Raw genomic sequence first — 20,224 nt, 5'->3', positions numbered from 1 at the left:
TATAATGCAACATAAGAAATACTAAATGTAATGAAATCCTAAGGGTAAATAATACGATAATTACTAAAGATAATAAAACAGAAGGAGTCGCTTAAGTCCTGCATTTATTACACGGCCACGCCTCCGTCCCGCCTCCTCTATTCAGCTCTGCGGATGACGCGGCGGTGTCTTCCGTCCCACCTCAGCCCCGCCTCCTCTCATTCAACTGGTCGCTCTGTGTTATAAGTTTACCAAACCAAGATAATGTCTGGTGCGCATGCGCACTTGAGACTCCCATAACCGGAAGTGACGAGGTCCGATTTTTTCACGGGTCCGACAAAATTTTACAACAACGGCTCCTGTACTACACAGTGGGAGCAGGAGGCCCGGGAATTGTCAGGCTGACAAGTCGCCTTAGTGTGAATGGACTCTCAATCTAACCACTTAAAGAGGAGTCCCCCCCCCCCCAAAAAAAAAAAAATACTGTAGCTGCTGACTTTTTTTTAAATGTTAGAACTTACCTGTCCAGGGTTCCCGCAATGCCGGCACCCAAACCTGGTTTTTGTATCGCTCTCGGGTGCTGCCGCCGCCATTCAGGGTAGGGGAACCCAGCAGTGAAACCTTTTGGCTTTACAGCTGGTTCCGTTCTGCGCATGTGCGAAGCACGCTGCACTTTCTAATTGGTCTGGTAGCGGAGGAAGAAGGAGGAGGGCCGAACTTCCGAGGGACAGTGCCGCGGCACTGTCTCCTGGAAGTGGGGACGGGTACCTGTCAAAAACAAGTACCCATCCCCTCCTGAAAGGTGCCAAATGTGGCACCAGAGGGGGGGGGGGGAAGCATATAAGCGGAAGTTTCACTTTTGGGTGGAACACTGCTTTAAGGACTGCCCCACGTACAATTACTGTGGCAGGGCGGCACTTAATGCGGAGTTCCACCCAAAAGTGGAACTTCCGCTCTTTTGTTTCCTCCTCCCCTCCAGTGCCACATTTGGCACCTTTCAGGGGGGAGGGGGGAATGGGTACCTGTTTGACAGGTACCCTTCCCCACTTCCAGGATACGGCGTTGCGGCGAAGTCCCTCTTCCGCCGCTGAGCCAATAGGAATGCACAGCACACTTTGTGCATGCACAGTAGGGACCCGCCTGTAAAGGCGCAAGGCTTCACCGTCGGGTTCCCTTACCGGCAATTGGCGGCAGCAGCACCTGACAGCCGATGGAAACATCAGCTGCGGTGCAGACATCGATTGACTCCAGGACAGGTAAGTGTCCTAATATTAAAAATCAGCAGCTGCAGTATGTGTAGCTGCTGACTTTTAATTTTTGGAAGGAGAGGCGGAACTCTGCTTTAAGCGCAAAATCACGTACCTGTAGGTTATTTTTTTTAGAAAGGCTCTAGGGGGCTCGCACTCCTGCTGTGTGCAGCCAATCAGCGGGTCCAGCGGCCATGATGGGTGCACGCCGCCTGCAATCTTTCAGGAGAATGACAGAAAGGCGGTCTGCCTATGTAAACAAGGTGGACCGCCTTTCTGTCAGACAGGAAGAGAGAGATCTTGTGTTTCTACTAATCAGGAATACAGATCTCTCTCTTCCTGCAGTCAGTCTATTCCCCCACAGTTAGAAAGCACTCCCTAGGAGCACACTTAACCTTTCGATCACCCCTGATGTTAACCCCTTCCCTGCCAGTGTCATTTACACAGTAACGGTGCATATTTTTAGCACTGATCACTGTATTGGTGTCACTGGTTCCCAGTGTCATTTAGTGTTTAGATTTGTCCACCGCAATCCCGCTAAAAAATCGCTGATCGCCACCATTACTGAGAAAAACAATAAAAAGTCCATAAATCTATTCCATAGTTTGTAGACACTATATTTTTTGCGCAAACCAATCAATATACGCTTTTTTTTTTTTACCAAAAATATGTAGCAGAATACATATTGGTCTAAGGCTCAGTTTCCACTAGTGCGACTTGACACATGTCAAGTCGCACAGCAAGTCAAAACCCATTGTTTTCAATGGGGCCCGTTTCCACTGCCGCGGCTTCAGTTGCGGCGACTTCAAAAGTAGATCGTGCACTACTTTTGAGCCGCCTTCAGTGCGACTTCCCTCTATATATGAGGGACAAGTCTCACTGAAGCCGCAGTTTACTTTCGCTACAAAGTCGTGCTAGAAGTAGCACGACTTCGTAGCCGCACTAGTGGAAACCGAGGCTAAATTGATGAAGAAATTAGATTTCTCTTACGTCCTCCGACAGTCGCCGCCCACTTCATATTCATCACCAATGGGGTTATGTCCTCTATTCCGTAGGAGTAGCTAGGCAATAGAATATGTTAGTACAAAGACTTTTAACATATCCCACCCCCAGGGGGTGGTCCCCTCAGTACATAACCCTCCACTTCCTGTATCCAACTCAGTTTCATTTGTCTAGCTGTCAGGAGCAGCTGGAAGTTTCTGTGCTGGGGCACCTTGTCTCAGCTCTCTTTCCTTTCTTTGGATTTTATTTGAGTTTTTTCTCTCTTTCTTGTTAGCTGTTATTTTACCAGCGTTAGTTAGTTCTTCGGAAGAAGAGGATCATGCGGGCTGCGTCTCGGGCTGACCCCCCTGGTAGCAGGCTGTGGGTCAGTGGTTTCTCAGCCCGCCATCGAGCGTTCAGTCAGGTATCGCTCCTGAGTTATCTGCACGACCCATCCCTGTTCCGTGCAGGGATGCTAGGTGAGGTGGCTACCTCACCGGACGCTGTGCGGTTTCTCAACCCACCTTCTGATGCGTCCTGGATGCGACTCTCCCTGCCTCATGTGCAGCGGTTTGTTCGCCTGTGCGGGTCCCCCACGCCATGTAAGAGGTAAGTGCATTTATGTGGGGACCTGTCTGTCTGGGGGGTGTCAGTCTGGGACTGTGTACCTTGCCCTGTGTTCACACTATTACGTTTTCCCTATCTCTCACATTGCATGCTGTGGGCTGCAGGAGGGGGGGCTGGCTGCACTCTGTGTCAGTTTTCTGTCTGTGTCAACGGCTGTGTGCTGTGGGGCTTGAGTTTCTCATGCTTGGGGCACATTACAGCGCCGCTGCGGCGGTTTACCATGTTCCTTTTTTTGGGCAGATGGTGTGTTTTACTTCACCCTCATGGGGTGTGGGAGCGGCGGTTTCGGCGCCAAAACGGCGCCATTTTGGCTGCGATCGCTCCGGCCGCATGTTTTACATGCATGGCGGCCATTTTCTTGTAGCCTCCATAGGCTTTAATAGAGCGCCCTGTATGCCAGCACTTCCTTTCCTTCAGGAGCACCGCAGGCAGCAGCAGCAGCACCGATCTCTCCAGGTTCATTTCTCTCTATTCCCTGTATCCTGCCTTGGTATACTTGTCCCTGTGGGGGTCCCTTGTGTGGGGTGCTTAGTGTGAGTGGGCTACGATCGCAGCGCTCTCTTAAAGGGGCGGTCACCCATTTATTTTTGCTACTACAGGGGCATGGATTCTCAGGAATGCTAGTTTCCTGCCAATTTAGTGGGAAGCCAGGGGACTGCGGTTTTCCCCCCCGGGGGGGGATTTGGCTGCGATTGTGGCTAGCCTTGCGACTCAGGTGCAAATGCTGGTGGCTGCTCAATCCTCTAAAAGGCCCAGAGTTTCAATTTCCTCTGATTCAGAGGGTGATGGTACTGGGGCTGCTGTGGCAGAGATCTCCTTATCGGGGTCTCGTTCCTCCCTGGACTTTATAGGGTCAGAAATGGAGGCTGAGGTAGAGGGGGTTGATAATTCTCCCCCTGGCTCGTCTGAAGAGCTTGCACTCATGGATGAATTGGTTGCTTCTATCAAGCAAACTCTGTGTTTGGAGGAGGAAACATGTCCTCCAGCTGCCTTGGCGGCTTATGGGACGCAGAAAAGGCGCAAATCATCGCAGATGTTTCCATGCACTGATGATTTTCAGCGCGCTGTGAAAGAACGATGGCGTAATATACGCAAACCTTTTGCTGTACCAAGTAGGTTTAAGCTGCGCTATCCTTTTACGCCCGCTACTGATGGGCGTTGGTGTGTCCCACCTCCGGTGGACCATGCGTTAGCAGTTTTGAACAAGTCCACTGCGATTCCTGCTGAAGACACCCCGGTGTTCCGGGATGCCACGGACAAGAGGATGGAGTCCCTTGCCCGTCGTACCTATTCTATTATGGGTTCTATGTTGAAAGCTTTATTTGCTTCACTTATGGCGGCCCAGGCGGTCGCGAGCTGGACGCAGGTGCTTAGGCGTGTCCTGGTGGCTGATTCTGCCCCCCAGGCGACTTTGGATATGGTGGATCAAATCCACCAGGGTGTCATGTATTTGTGTGATGCGGACCTGGATATGGTTCCGTTGGCTGCACGTGTACACAGTGTGGCGGTGTTATCTCGCCGCCTGGTTTGGTTGAAGTGTTGGTCTGTGGATCAATCTTCACGTAAGACCTTGGCCAATCTGCCTTTTGATGGTTCTCGCCTTTTTGGTGAATCCCTGGATGCCCTAATTAAAGGGGTCACGGGGGGTAAGAGCACGCTCTTACCTCAATCCCACAAAACTAAGACGGCTCCTGGAAAAAAGAATGCTTTCTTTCGGCCCCCTCAGGGGTCCTTTCGTGCCTTTCGGTCACACTTTGGGGCAAGCCGTCCAAGGGTCAAGGCTCCCGCAAGAAGCCGTGGGCAGGTAAGCAAAAGTCCGGCCAATCCGGTTCTGCGGCCCACAACAGTGCGGCCTGAAGGGGCGCCCTCACCCAATTCACAGGAAATCGTTCGATCTGGCTACTAGATCGAGTTTCTCTCTCGGCCGGAGAGCAGATTTTTTCCCTCAAGTCTTCTGTTATCCCCGGAGCGTTTGCGGGACCTGCATCTAGCGGTGCAGGACCTGAGGGCTCAGGGAGTGGTGGTCCCGGTGCCTCATCGGGACAGATTTCGAGGGTTCTATTCCAATCTGCTCCCCGTGCCCAGGAAGGAGGGCAAGGTGCGTCCGATTCTGGACTTGAAGGCGCTGAACCGCTTTGTGCGGGTGCGCAAGTTCCGCATGGAATCCCTGCGGTCGGTGGTGGCTGCCCTGGTTCCGGGGGAGTTCATGGCTTCCATCGACTTGAAGGATGCGTATCTTCACATCCCGATTTTCGAGGGTCACCAGAGGTACCTTCGATTCGCCATAGCGGAAGATCATTACCAATTTGTGGCGTTGCCTTTTGGTCTCGCCTCGGCTCCGAGGGTGTTCACCAAAGTGCTGGCACCGGTTCTGGCTTTGTTGAGGGCCCAGGGCATTTCGGTTCTGGGGTATCTGGACGATATTCTGGTTCGGTCTGCGACCAGCCAGAGTCTGGAGAAGGATCTGTCCGTCACGTTGCAGACTCTGCAGGAGTTTGGTTGGACGATCAATTTTCCAAAGTCGACATTGTGCCCATCGGTTCGGATTTCTTACCTGGGTATGATTCTGGACTCTGTCCAGGCGAAGGTCTTCCTGCCGGAAGAAAAACTCGCAGCTCTTCAGGAGGCAGTCAGGTCCCTCAGGGACGTTCCATCTTCGTCCATTCGGAAGTGCATGCGGTGTCTGGGATTGATGGTCTCGGCTTTCGAGGCGATTCCCTTCGCCCAGTTTCACACACGGGATCTCCAAGCGGAGATATTGTCCAAGTGGGACGGGCGTCCGCAGTCTCTGGATCTCCAGATGTCATTGAGTTCTCAGACCAGAAGGGATCTTCTGTGGTGGCTTCAATCCCCCTCAGTATCGGGGGGCAAGTCTTTTCGTCCCCTTTCGAGGACGGTGATCACCACGGACGCCAGCCTGTCGGGCTGGGGTGGTGTTCTGGGCGTTCTGTCCGCCCAGGGTGTTTGGTCGACGGAGGAATCCTCCCTTCCGATCAACGTTCTGGAACTGCGAGCGATACTCCTCTGTCTTCGTCGTTGGACGGACAATCTTCACGGCTACCCGGTTCGGGTGCAGACGGACAATGCCACGGCGGTGGCTTACATCAATCACCAAGGGGGCACCAGGAGTGCCCGGGCGGCTCGAGAAGTGGCCGCGATTCTGTCTTGGGCCGAGACGCATGTCCCGGCAATATCGGCAGTTCACATTCCAGGGGTGGAAATTTGGCAGGCGGATTATCTGAGCCGCCAGACCCTGGACCAGGGGGAATGGTCCCTTCACCCGGCTGTCTTCCAGATGTTGTGCGCGAGGTGGGGTCTTCCGGAGGTAGACCTGTTCGCGTCTCGTCTGAACAACAAAGTACCACGGTTCGTGGCAAGGATGCGCGATCCTCGGGCAGACGCGTCGGACGCGTTGGTTGCCCCGTGGCATCAGTACCAACTGATGTATGCGTTCCCACCGATTCAATTGCTGTCCAGGTTCCTTCGCGGAACCGACCACGGTGATTCTTGTGGCACCGGACTGGCCTCGCCGGTCCTGGTACGCAGACCTCGTAAATCTGGCAATCGACGCCCCGTGGCGTCTGCCTCTTCGAGAAGATCTTCTGTCGCAAGGACCGATCTTCCATCCTGCTTTACAGTCGCTGGCTTTGACGGCCTGGCTGTTGAAACCGAGGTCCTGAAGAACAGGGGTCTTTCCCCTGAGGTCATTCACACCTTAATAAATGCGAGGAAGTCTTCCTCTGGGAAGGTTTATTACCGTACTTGGAAGGCGTATTTTGCCTGGTGCGAATCCAGGGGGTTTCTCTCCTGACACTTATTCGGTGTCTAGGGTGTTGCCCTTCCTTCAGACGGGTGTTGACCAGCGTCCGGCGCTGGCCACGATCAAGGGTCAGGTGTCTGCTTTGGCCGTTCTTTTTCAACGGCCTGTGGCATCTGATTCTTTGGTTAGCACTTTTGTGCAGGGGGTACGTCATCTGATCCCTCCTAGGAGGGACCCTCTTCCCCCCTTGGGACTTGAATCTAGTTCTATCAGTATTGCAGCGTGCTCCTTTTTGAAAGGATCAGGGAGATCTCGCTGTCTTTGTTATCCAAGAAGGTCGCCTTTTTGGTGGCTATCACCTCGGCTCGTCGAGTGTCGGGGCTGGCAGCCTTGTCCTGCAAGTCCCCGTATCTGGTTGTGCATTTGGACAAGGTGGTCTTGCGACCTAACCCTTCTTTTCTTCCAAAAAGGGTTTCGGACTTTCATCTCAATGAGGACATTGTCCTACCTTCGCTTTGCGTGAAGCCGAAGCATCCGACGGAGGTGTTGCTTCACTCCTTGGATGTTGTCCGGGGCGATTAGAGTCTATCTCAAATCGACTGAGTCTTTTCGCAAGTCGGATGCCTTGTTTGTCCTTCCGGAAGGTCCTCGGAAGGGCATGGCGGCGTCGGCTTCTACAATCGCCAAATGGATCAGACAGACCATTGATCAGGCCTATGCTTTGAAGGGGAATGTTCCCCCTGTACCTGTGAAGGCGCACTCTACCAGATCTCTGAGTACGTCTTGGGCCTGTCGTCATGGGGCCTCTGTGGCCCAGGTGTGTAAGGCGGCGACTTGGTCGACCGTACACACTTTCACGATATTCTACAGAGTAGATGTTCAGGCATCGGCTGATGCTTCCTTTGGCCGCAAGGTTCTTAGTGCGGCAGTTCCCTAGAGCCCTTGTTACGGGTTCTTTGGCTTTTTGGGATATTTGTTTTTTCCCTGGGTTTTCTTGCTCCTGTTGAGCGAGTGTTTTGTTCTTATGCCCAACTGGTTTCCTTCCTTTGGTAAGGTTCCTTTCTCTGATGGGGAGACGGCGTTGCCTTGGGCGCGGCTGCGTTCTTCCCACCCCTCATGTTTACACGGCTTTGGGACATCCCCATTGGTGATGAATATGAAGTGGGCGGCGACTGTCGGAGGACGTAAGAGAAAACGGAATTTTTGTAAAATCTTACCTGTAAAAAATTCCTTTCTCTGAGTCCTCCGACAGTCGCCGCCCCCGCCCCTCTTTTGGGGTTTTGATGTACTCTCTACTGCTATTCCACTGAAACTGAGTTGGATACAGGAAGTGGAGGGTTATGTACTGAGGGGACCACCCCCTGGGGGTGGGATATGTTAAAAGTCTTTGTACTAACATATTCTATTGCCTAGCTACTCCTACGGAATAGAGGACATAACCCCATTGGTGATGAATATGAAGTGGGCGGCGACTCGGAGGACTCAGAGAAAGGGATTTTACAGGTAAGATTTTACAAAAATTCCGTTTTTTTTATTTGTTTTATTGGGAATGTTTTATAGTAGAAAGTAAAAAATATTGTTTTTTTTTTTTCAAAATTTTCGCTCTTTATTCATTTATAGCGCAAAAAATAATAATCGCAGAGGTGATCAAATACCACCAAAAGCAAAGCTCTATTTGTGGGGAAAAAATACCTCAATTTTATTTGAGTACAGCATCGCACGACTGGGCAATTGTCAGGTAAACAAGGCAGTGCCGTATTGCAAAAAATGGCCTGGTCATCAAGGGGGTAAAAGCTTCGGTAGCTAAGGAAAAAATCTAAAGGAAATTGTATAGTGGGTATGCTTAGATCTATGGTCACAGCATACACTTTCATTTTATAACTTCAGCATTGAAATAAGTAATACAAACAATAGTTATATTTGACAATCCAATATAATTTTAAAGAAGGAAAATTATTCCGCGCTATGGACAAGGTTCACGAGTGTGTTTCAAGCTCCTGCCCCCATTGAACTACCACCTTGGTGGAGTCTGCAATGAATAATGTGGGAATAAATGGGTGTGGCGCTGCTTATTAATGTATACCCCTATATATGTACTTCAGAATTAATGTGTTCTAAAACTTGATAGTTGCCAGTATAAGAATTGATAAATATGTAGACAATCTTTTTACAAAATGTGTAGTATGCTATGCTTTACCAAATGCATAAACAAACAATAAAACACTATTTTAGACGACAATAAAGTGACTTTGCTGTGAATAAAGTGACGTGCTGAGATCCAATAGAAAAAATCGATCAAAAATCAATAAAGTGACATGTGCCTTTAAATCAAAAAAGTCCTTAGTGACAATTAGGATGCAAAAATCATAGAGTGTTGGTGTTTTCCACACGTGCTCCCCCCTTCTCCACTCCCTCACCAGAAATTCTCCCCTTACTAGGGGTAAAACAGCATTCACAGCACTGTGTGGCTGCACACAACATCCAGGTATAGGACTTGCTTCACTCTTCCAGCAGGTTTATATTCTTCCAGATACCTCACATGCAGAGACAACAACAGCAAACGGGCCCCATAGTGTGAATCCGTATTAAACGATGCAGAAATACACTTACATGGTGTAGGAGAAAAATTGGGGTTTAAAGTTAGGAAGTCTGGGTTTCAGGGAACAGGAACCGTAAGTGATGCTAGAAGCTCCTCTCTACGGGTTTCGTCACATCGACATCATCAGGAACGGTCTCTACATGTGAGGTATCTGGAGGGATTTTTTTATTGGATCTCAGGACGTCAATTTATTCACGAATATTATTGTAAGCACAGCGAAGTCACTTTATTGTAGTCTAATGAACATAGTGTTTTATTGTTTATGCATTAGGTAAAGCATACCGTACATTTTGTGAAATGATTGTTTACAAATTAATTCTTATTCTGGCAACTATTAAGTTTATTCACACATTTATTGTGAGGCACATTTATAGGGGTATACACTAATAAGCAGCGCCACACCCATTTCTTCCCACATTATCCAATATAATCTTACTTGAAACATCTTTCATTTTGTGAATGCTGCCTGTCTGCTGTCCATCTCTTTCCACAACTTCCTGGATTCCCAGCAGGGATTTTCCTGTATTGACTTCACCTCCTGTAATTCCTCCTCTCAGCACCTCTGTAGTTCAGAAGGCAGGCTCTGTAAAATGTGTGACACAGCAGCACCTACTCTCAGGTCATAGTGACTATGTGTTGCAGAATTCAAGGAGTTAAAGCAGAGTTTTTCTGTAGCTGCTTACTTTTAATATTAGGACACTTACCTGTCCTGGAATCCAGCGATTTCAGCACCCCAGCCAATGTTTCCATCGGCTCTCAGGGGCTGCCGCCGCCATTGCTTGAAAGTGAAACTTTACAATACCCTACTGCGCTTTCTGAATGGCCCTGTGGTGGAGGAAGGAGGAGGGGGACCAAACTTCCTAGTGATCTCACTGCTGAGAGATTTCCTGGAAGTGGGGACAGGCACCAGTCAAAAACAGGTACCGCTCCCCCCCAAATGTGGCACTGGAGGGGGGAGGAAGCACTTTTGGGTGGAACTCCGCTTTAAATGTGTGAGATCTTTAAAAGTAAGTTTACAGACTTCAGAAGGGTTCAGATTAACCACTTAAGCCCCAGCCCTATTTCAGACACTTTTTGTTTACAAGTTAAAACCAGTATTTTTTCCTAGAAAACTACTTAGAACCCCCAAACATTATATATATTTTTTTAGCAAAGACTCTGGAGAATAAAATGTCGGTCATTGCAAAAATTTTTGTCACGTGGTATTTGCGCAGCGGTCTTTAAAACGCCATTTTTTTTGAAAAAAATTTGAAAAAATTACATTTCACTGCATTTAAAAAATACTAAACAGTAAAGTTAGCCCATTTTTTTTGTATATTGTGAAAGATGATGTCACGCCGAGTAAATAGATACCCAACATTTTACGGTTTAAAATTGCGCCCCCCCCCCCCCCCCCCCCGTGGGATGGCGACAAACTACGGTCAATAGAGATCTCAATCTGCGACGCTTTAAATTTATTTAACGGTTACCAGTTTAGAGTTGGAAAGTAGCTCTTTTTTTTAAATTATTGCCCACGCTCTAGCGATCGCGGCGATACCTCACATGTGTGGTTTGAACAGCGATTTCATTCGCGGCTCGACTTGTGTATACGTTTTTTTTGTGCGCGAGCTAACGGTGACGGGGGCGGCTAAATTTTTTTTTTTTCCTATTTATTTTTTCTTTTTTTTTAACTTTATTACAGTTTTAAAAAAAAAAAAAAAAAATCTGATCACTTTTATTGCTGTCACAAGCAATGTAAACATCCCTTGTGACACCAATATGTAGTGACAGGTACACTTTATGGAGGGATCGAGGGTCTAAAAGACCCTAGACCCCTCCACTACACTTCCCTGTATGCCAAACGCCAAAAACGGCATTTTTGCATACAGCCGTTTTTCAAATCTGCCGCCTTTTTGCAGCACAGTAACCCGGAAGTGACGTCATGGACGCCGCCTCCGGGTTACGTCATCGGAGACCCGATCGATGCCGTTTCCGGCATTCATCGGGACTCCATCCAGCCGGCGGACGTGCCAGCTGGGTGCTCAGGGCTCCCGGTGGGACGGGAGCCCCGAGCAAAGCCACTGAAGGCGGCGGGAGGGGGTGGACGTCCCCTCCCGCTCACCCGGGTAACGATCGAGCGGCTCCCGAGCCGCATTGGTCGTTACCGACGGAAAGCCGACCGTCGGCTTCAAACCACGGTACCGGGATGATGCCTCTAGCTAGAGACATCATCCCGGTATAACCCCGCAAAGTCAGCCGACGTACCAGTACGTTGATATGCGGTAAGTGGTTAATAGGAGTAGGATAGAAATAGTTGAAATTCTGTGTGAAAATTAATATATAACGGTTCTACATTTTCACCATAGATCCACTTTTAGTTTCAATATGTAGAAGGTTTTTGCAAAGTGCATTAAAGTGATTGTAAAAGGTTTTTTTTTTATTTTTTTATTTAAAATAAAAAAAGATGTTATACTGACTGTAAGCGCCATGAGGACAAGAACTGATGTGAATTTACAATATATATGTAAAGTGCTGCGTAAATTGACAGCACTATACAATTACCTATAATAAACCAATATTACAGAAAATAGTGTAGCGCTGCACTATTTTCTGTAATATTTTGATCACCATCACTGTCGGTTGGAGTGTTAGCAGCTTTATATTGTGTTTTACTTTACAGATTAGTTTTAAGTTAGTGCAGTTTATTCACATATTTTCCATATAATAAACCAATATTAATAAAAAAATACCTGCTCTGTACAGTGTTATCTCTTTTGGTGTCCCATTCTGTCACTCTCTGCTCCTTCTAACAAGTGCCGCCTTAGCAAGCCTAATGCTGTAGGAGCACCTGTGCAGTCACGCTCCTGAGCCGGGCTGTGTGCGTTCATAGACACACACAGCGTGGCTCAGCCACAGGATTTGACTAACCGCTGCGGGAGCAGCTGCTCCCACTGCTGTTGTTTCTCGTGAGACAAGAAAGAGAGGAGCAGCGGCACTGCTGCAAGGACAGCGGTGGAGTGTGACAATCAGGGGGGAACAGATATTGGAAGGTTTTTTTTACCTTAATTTAGAAAATACATTAAAGCGAAGCTCTACCCAAAAAGGGAAGCTTAAGTTTTCTGCCTCCCCCCCTCTGCTGCCACATTTGGCACATTTTGGGAGGGAAGCAGGTACCTGGTTTGCCACTGTGGCGGAGGCTCGACCCCTCTCCTCCTTCCCCAGCAGCTGGCCCAATTACGCATGCGCAGTAGGAAGCTGGCTGTGAAGCCGCATGGAAGCTTCGTGGAGATGGGGGCAGCATCTGATAGCCGATTGAAAAATCGGCTCAGGTGAAGACATCGCTGGATTCCTGGACAGGTAAGTGTCCTAATATTAAAAGTCAGCAGCTACAGTATTTGTAACTGCTGACTTTTAATTTTATTTTTCTGCAGGATCCTGGAGCTCCTTTTTAAGGTAAAAAAGTTTGAGTTTATAACCACTTGACCTGCAAAAGACTTACCCCCCCCCCCCCCCCCCATGACTAGGCCATTTTTTGGGCGATACAGCACTGCGCTACTTTAACTGACAATTACACGGTCATGTGACGCTGTATCCAAATAAATGTTCTGTCCTTTTTCCCACACAAATAGAACTTTCTTTTGGTGGTAATTGATCACCTCTGCTTTTTTATTTTTTGCGCTATAAACAAAAAAAGACTGACAATTTTGAAAGAAAAACAATATTTTTTTACTTTCAGCTATAGAACATACCCAATAAAAAAGTTTAAAAATCAAATCTCTTCAAAAATTTAGACCAATATGTATTCTGCTACATATTTTTGGTAATACAAATCCCAGTAAGCGTATATTGATTGGTTTGGGCAAAAGTTATAGCATCTACAAACTATGGGGTATTTTTATTTATTTTTTTTTACTAGTAATGGCGGCGATCAGTGACTTATAGCGGGACTGTGATATTGGGGCAGACATTCAGAAACTGACACTTTTGACACTTTTTGGGGACCAATAGTGGGGACTTTTGGGGACTAATACAGTGATCAATGCTAAACAATATGCACTGTCACTGTACCAATGACACTGACTGAGAACGGGTTAACATCTGGTGCGATCAAAGGGTTAACTGTATGCCTAGCCTGTGATTTTCTAAACTGTGGAAGGTGCTTTTACTAGGGGAAGACACAGATCTTAGTCCCTGCTTTGCAGGAACACAGGATCAATGCCTTTCCTACTGACAGAATGGCATCTGCCTTGTTTACATAGGCAGACCGCCGTTCTGCCTCTCTGCTCGACCATTAGCGGGTGCTTGGCGGACATCGAGTCCGCGGTACCTGCCGCTATGCTCCCACTATCATCACATGCGTGCCCCCTACCCAGAACAGCTATATCACGTATTTATACGTGATCTGGCACACAGGTGCCACCCTGTAGTAATAGAACTGCTATAAGGTGGACCTGAAGTAATTATTGTAGCTTCAATCACCTCTCATTTGATGTGTTTTTGGTCAAGTTTTTTTTATTTTTTTGCTAAGTTATGATGTAGAAGGAGCCCAGAAATGAACACCGGATGTATGTGTAACTGTCAAAAATCCCTTATTGCAGGGTTGTCCCTTAATTTCATGTAAAGGAGCTTGTATACATTCTAAGGGGCCCCGGAGTGTCTGTACAAATACTGACTTCCAACTGAAAAACTTGCATTGCCCCCTTAACAGGAGTTGATCCTCTCTACTGGCAACTAACTAGCTATCCAGCTGCGCACCAGTCACTCAGACTACTTTGTACAGCTTCTGGATCAGTGCCTTGGATATGTTGCAGGAAACATACCCAGACCCTGCCAGAGAGGAAGAAATGTTGCCAGCTTGTAACCTGTCTTTGGCACTTCTCTTGGTACTTTGCACAGTGCACGAAAACTGAAATACATCCCAGGTGATATCATTTGCTGCTCAGTGATTGCAGTATTCTAGTCTGCATCTCCCCAAGGTAATACCTAAAATCTGGCGTGTTAGTGTGCCCTGAGGACCGGAGTTGAGAAACACGACTGTACAGGTCCAGGGCAGTGGCAACTGTTAAAGAGGCAGTAAATGGTGTCTCTTATCTTCTACCTAAAGGTAAGCCCATAATAAGACTTGCCTGTAGGTATAGTGAATGTCTCATAAACTTGCAGTGTTTTGGAGATATTCACACTTAAAGCAGCTCTTAACGTTACTGGTGCATGTACACTGCGCTCTGAATTGACAGCACATTGAGTGTGCCTTCAATACAGAGCAGATTTGCCGTGGCCGTGACTCACGTGCGCATGCAGGAGTGACATCATAGTCTGGCCATTCAAATGCCCATAGCCCACGAGCCCAGAAAAGAAGGCCTGGTGAAGATGGAAGAGCCGACAGCAGTGACAGTGCGCCATTGGAGGGCTTTGTTGTAAGGTAAATCTGTCATAATGTGCTGTATGCCAAGCATACTAGCACATTATGGCTTAAAGCATCCGGGGGCCCACAGTTTTTTATATATATATATATATATATATATATATATATATATATATATATATATATATATATATATATATATATATATATATATATATATATATATATATATATATATATATATATACACAGTGCCTTGCGAAAGTATTCGGCCCCCTTGAACTTTGCGACCTTTTGCCACATTTCAGGCTTCAAACATAAAGATACAAAACTGTAATTTTTTGTGAAGAATCAACAACAAGTGGGACACAATCATGAAGTGCAACGAAATTTATTGGATATTTCAAACTTTTTTAAATAAAAAACTGAACAATTGGGCATGCAAAATTATTTAGCCCCTTTACTTTCAGTGCAGCAAACTCTCTCCAGAAGTTCAGTGAGGATCTCTGAATGATCCAATGTTGACCTAAATGACTAATGGTGATAAATAGAATCCACTTGTGTGTAATCAAGTCTCCGTATAAATGCACCTGCACTGTGATAGTCTCAGAGGTCCGTTTAAAGCGCAGAGAGCATTATGAAGAACAAGCAACACGCCAGGCAGGTCCGAGATACTGTTGTGGAGAAGTTTAAAGCTGGATTTGGATACAAAAATATTTCCCAAGCTTTAAACATCCCAAGGAGCACTGTGCAAGCGATAATATTGAAATGGATGGAGTATCAGACCACTGCAAATCTACGAAGACCTGGCCGTCCCTCGAAACTTTCAGCTCATACAAGGAGAAGACTGATCAGAGATGCAGCCAAGAGGCCCATGATCACTCTGGATGAACTGCAGAGATCTACAGCTGAGGTGGGAGACTCTGTCCATAGGACAACAATCAGTCGTATACTGCACAAATCTGGCCTTTATGGAAGAGTGGCAAGAAGAAAGCCATTTCTTAAAGATATCCATAAAAAGTGTCGTTTAAAGTTTGCCACAAGCCACCTGGGAGACACACCAAACATGTGCTCTGGTCAGATGAAACCAAAATCAAACTTTTTGGCAACAATGCAAAACGTTATGTTTTAGCGTAAAAGCAACACAGCTCATCACCCTGAACACACCATCCCCACTGTCAAACATGGTGGTGGCAGCATCATGGTTTGAGCCTGCTTTTCTTCAGCAGGGACAGGGAAGATGGTTAAAATTGATGGGAAGATGGATGGAGCCAAATACAGGACCATTCTGGAAGAAAACCTGATGAAGTCTGCAAAAGACCAGAGACTGGGACGGGGACGGAGATTTGTCTTCCAACAAGACAATGATCCAAAACATAAAATCTACAATGGAATGGTTCACAAATAAACACATACAGGTGTTAGAATGGCCAAGTCAAAGTCCAGACCTGAGTCCAATCGAGAATCTGTGGAAAGAACTGAAAACTGCTGTTCACAAACGCTCTCCACCCAACCTCACTGAGCTCGAGCTGTTTTGCAAGGAGGAACGGGCAAAAATTTCAGTCTCTTGATGTGCAAAACTGATAGAGACATACCCCAAGCGACTTACAGCTGTAATCGCAGCAAAAGGTGGCGTTACAAAGTATTAACTTAAGTGGGCTGAATAATTTTGCACGCCCAATTTTTCAGTTTTTTATTTGTTAAAAAAGTTTGAAATATCCAATAAATTTCGTTGCACTTCATGATTGTGTCCCACTTGTTGTTGATTCTTCACAAAAAATTACAGTTTTATATCTTTATGTTTGAAGCCTGAAATGTCGCAAAGTTCAAGGGGGCCGAATACTTTCGTAACGCACTGTGTATATATATATATATATATATATATATATATATATATATATATATATATATATATATATTTATGCAGCAAGCAGTTTACAACTGCTTTATGATGTGACCCCATCCCTGATGCCTGTCTGAAGTGGGTGAAGCAGGGGTGCCAGAATCTCCCTAAAACATTGTGGCTCTGAGTCCTGTTTCAGACTTTCCAGATCTTCTGTCTCGAGGCCCAATCTCCCATTCTGCTTCACGGTCGCTGACTTTGATGACCTGGCTGTTGACCCTGGTCCTAAGAGAGAGGGCTCTCAGATTTAGTCATTCCTTCACTTCTCCGTGCTAGGCAGTCAACTTCTTGTAAGATTTACCATCTATTGGCTTAATTTGCTTCCCCCAGTCGGGGCTGGTTCAGTGTTTAGCCTTAAACATCCTCATAGGGCAGATTTCAGCCTTGGCTATTCTTTTCCAGTGTCGGCTTACCTCTTTCTCCCTCGTGAAGACTTTATGTGGGGGTCACTCGTGTCATGCCTCTCAGATGCTCGCTGTTGCTGCTCTGGCACCTTACCTCTACCGCCCACTGTGTATTTACGTTGCTACTTTGACATTAAATATCTAAGTTATGGCAGTAGATAGCTGTCATAGCCCCGGTATTTTCTTACATGGCAGGCGGTCCACTTTAACATAAAGGTGGTCCCAGCGGCCGATTCGCCACAGGATCACTTTTATGGGCAGCGGGAGAAGTGCCCACCCCCGCCACTTCCCGGTTGTTTTCCCCGCTTACCGGAGCTGTCGGTACCGGGGAAAAAAATCCACTCCCCTCTCCTAATGGGCAGGAAGTCAAGTGAGAGCAAGATGGCCCCCACTCAACTCTATGCCCTTGGAGGACCGAAGGGACGTCAAACGTCACTTCTGCCCAACGGCCTTAAAGGGCCACATTTTTTTTGTCCTGCTTATTTTTATTACAAGGGATGTGTCTATTCCTTGTAATAGGATTAAAAGTGATCTAATTTATTTTTCTTAAAGGGACAGTGTAAAAATAAAAAGTAAAAGAGGAAAAAAGAATGTAAAGCACCCTGTCCTTCCGAGCTCACGCGCAGAAGTGAACCCATACGCAAACCGTGCCCATATGTGTAAACAGTATTCAAACCACACATTTGAGGTATCGCTTCGATTGTTAGTGCGAGAGCAATAATTTTAGCATTAGACCTCCTCTGAAACTCTAAACGGGTAAAAGGAGGAACTCCAGGCACCTACAAAAAAAAAAAAAAGTCAGCAGCTACAAATAGTGTAGCTTCTGACTTTAAAAAAAAAAAAACACTCACCTGTGCCACAATCCAGCGATGAGCTCACCGCAGCTATCTTCTTCCTCTGTGCTCCCTTGGCATCGCCGGAATCTTCACTATGGGCACCCGGCTGTGACAGCTTGCGGCTTCACAGCTGGGCATCCATTGCACATGCGCGAGTCGCGCTTTGCATCCTGTAGTGGTGGATGCAGTCTTGTGGGACCTGTCAGTGTTCCCAGAAGCCGCGGCACTGGGAACAGAGGTGGGAGCAGGTACCTGTCAAAATTGGGTACCTGCCCCCCCGCTCTCGCTCCTTAAAAGTGCCAATTGTGCAAGAGGAGTGGGTAATGAGTCCTTAAAGTGGAACTTCCCCTTTTGGATGGAGTTACACTTTAAGTAGTTATCCTAGTTTTGTCAGCTCTCCCTTCAAACCCATCCAGAGATATTCCTTTGTATGCCCTCACTGCCAAAATTTCGTTCTTGGTTGTTATCACTTCTGACAAGCAGGATGTTGAGCTTGCCACCTTGTTGTGCAAGAAACCTTTTTTGGTTCTGTGCAGAGAAACCTTCATTTCTCTTACGTCCTCTGACAGATGCAGCCCTTCCAAGTTTCTTCACTATTGGGTAATGCCGCCCTCTGCCGGATAAGGCTAGGTAGTGAAACTTCATCAAAAAACTGTCACTAGACACACCTCTAGGGGCTGTCCCTCTCGACATTACCCCCAGACACACAGTGCTGCTTATCAGTTTCTTGCTGCCTAGCTCAGGAGTAGGACCTAGGATATGTCTGCCACAGAATCTCTTAGGAAGTCTGATTTCCTGTTTGTCCTTCCTGAGGGACCTCGGAAGGGTTTGACTGCGTCCACTGCAACCATTTCAAAATAGATCAGACAGACTATTGTTCAGGCCTATTCACTAAAGGGTCAGGTTCCTCCTTTCCCTGTGAGGGCACATTCTACTAGAGCTATGAGTGCCTCTTGGGCTTTTCACCATCAGGCTTCTGTGGCTCAGGTGTGTAAAGCAGCGACCTGGTCGTCTGTGCACACTTTTACCAATTTCTACAAGATTGACGTGATGGCTTTCTCGGATGCTTCCTTTGGCCGCAAAGTTTTACATGCTGCGGTCTGTTAAAGCGACTTGTTTGTCTCTTCTTGGGGTGAATTTTTGTTCTGGGGTTAGCTCCTGTTGAGCTTCTGTTGCCCTGTCGGCTGAGTTTTTTTCGGGCCTTGCTGACGCGTTGCCATGTTGGTTGCGTCTTTTCCCACCGCTCACACATGCACTGTTTTGGGACATCCCAATAGTGAAGAATACTTGGAAGGGCTGCGTCTGTCAGTGGACGTAAGAGAAAATAGAATTTTTGTAAGAACTTACTGTAAAATTATTTTCTCTGAGTCCTCTGACAGACGCAGCCCTGTCCTCTATCTTGGGGTTGGTTATCTTACTGTACTGCTTGCTACAAAACTGATTAGCAGCACTGTGTGTCTTGGGGTAATGTTGAGAGGGACAGCCCCTAGATGTGTGTCTAGTGAAAGCTTTTGATGACGTTTCACTACCAGAGGACGCCATTACCCAATAGTGAAGAAACTTGGAAGGGTTGCGTCTGTCGGAGGACTCAGAGAAAATCATTTTTTCGGTAAGTTTTTACAAAAATTCTATCTTTGCGACCTAGGTCATCTTTTTTTCACAAGGCGGGTTCATGCTTCTACCTTAACCAGGATATTGTTCTGTCCTGCACTATAACATCCCAGGGAGGTTTCCCTTCACTGCCTAGATGGGGTTCTTGCAGTGCTTGTTTAACTGTTAACTACAACTTCCTTCTATCAGTCGAACTGCCTGTTTTGTCCTTTCAGAGGATTCTTGCAAGGGGCTTCCGACTTCCCTTACACTCTTTCTAGGTGGATTAGACAGGTCGATGTTCAAGCCTGTTTTCCTGAAGAATTTCCCCAGATCCGTGTATGCCTCTTGGGCTTTTCAGCACTAAACTTCTGTTTATCAGGTTTGTATATGTTTACAGAGTTCTTCCAAATGAAGGTTTAGAGTCGGTTCACACTACGGCGATCCGACTTAGGGGGCGACCTGTGAAGTCGCGTGCACCGCGACTTCGGCACGACTTGCACGGACTTCATAAAATTAATGTCATGCAAGTCGCCTCCAGGTTGCCCCGAAGTAGTACAGGACCCTTTTTCTAAGTCGGAGCGACTCGTGTCGCTCCTATTAGAACGGCTCCTGTACCGCACAATGGGAGTGTGATGGACCGCGACTTGTCAGGCTGACAAGTCGCGGTCCAAGTCGGATCAGTGTAAATGGACACTTAGACTTCTGCTGATGCTGTTTTTGTAATAGAGAAATATGATTTCTGCTGTAATGTATATGTGGGATTTTCTCTATTATAAACTTTGTCTACACCTGCAGTGTTTCTTGTTTTTAAAATTGTGTTTATATTTCCAGCAGAATATGGCACTGAAACAGATTTCCAGCAATAAATGCTTTGAGGGCTACCAGAAAGTGTTTGAGCATGACAGGTAAATATAGATATACATTTTAGAAAGCTCTGTACCTACATCTACCAAC

The 20,224-nt window shown here is 46.8% G+C and overlaps 1 protein-coding gene across 1 annotated transcript in view; it reads left to right on the top strand.

The window, feature by feature from the left end:
• LOC309548180 (uncharacterized protein) overlaps positions 1-20,224 on the top strand; it is a 161,282-nt gene that overhangs the window by 108,469 nt on the left and 32,589 nt on the right. The window contains exon 8 of the mRNA XM_082248136.1: positions 20,102-20,175. Within this exon, the coding sequence (XP_082104262.1) occupies positions 20,102-20,175 (74 nt within the window). The remainder of the gene's footprint in view (positions 1-20,101; positions 20,176-20,224) is intronic.

The sequence above is a fragment of the Pelophylax lessonae genome (genome assembly GCF_965119305.1).
Source record: "Pelophylax lessonae genome assembly, chromosome: 2".
NCBI lineage: Eukaryota > Metazoa > Chordata > Amphibia > Anura > Ranidae > Pelophylax > Pelophylax lessonae.
Note: the sequence above shows the minus strand (reverse complement) of the source record. Positions and strands in the feature narration are given on the sequence as shown.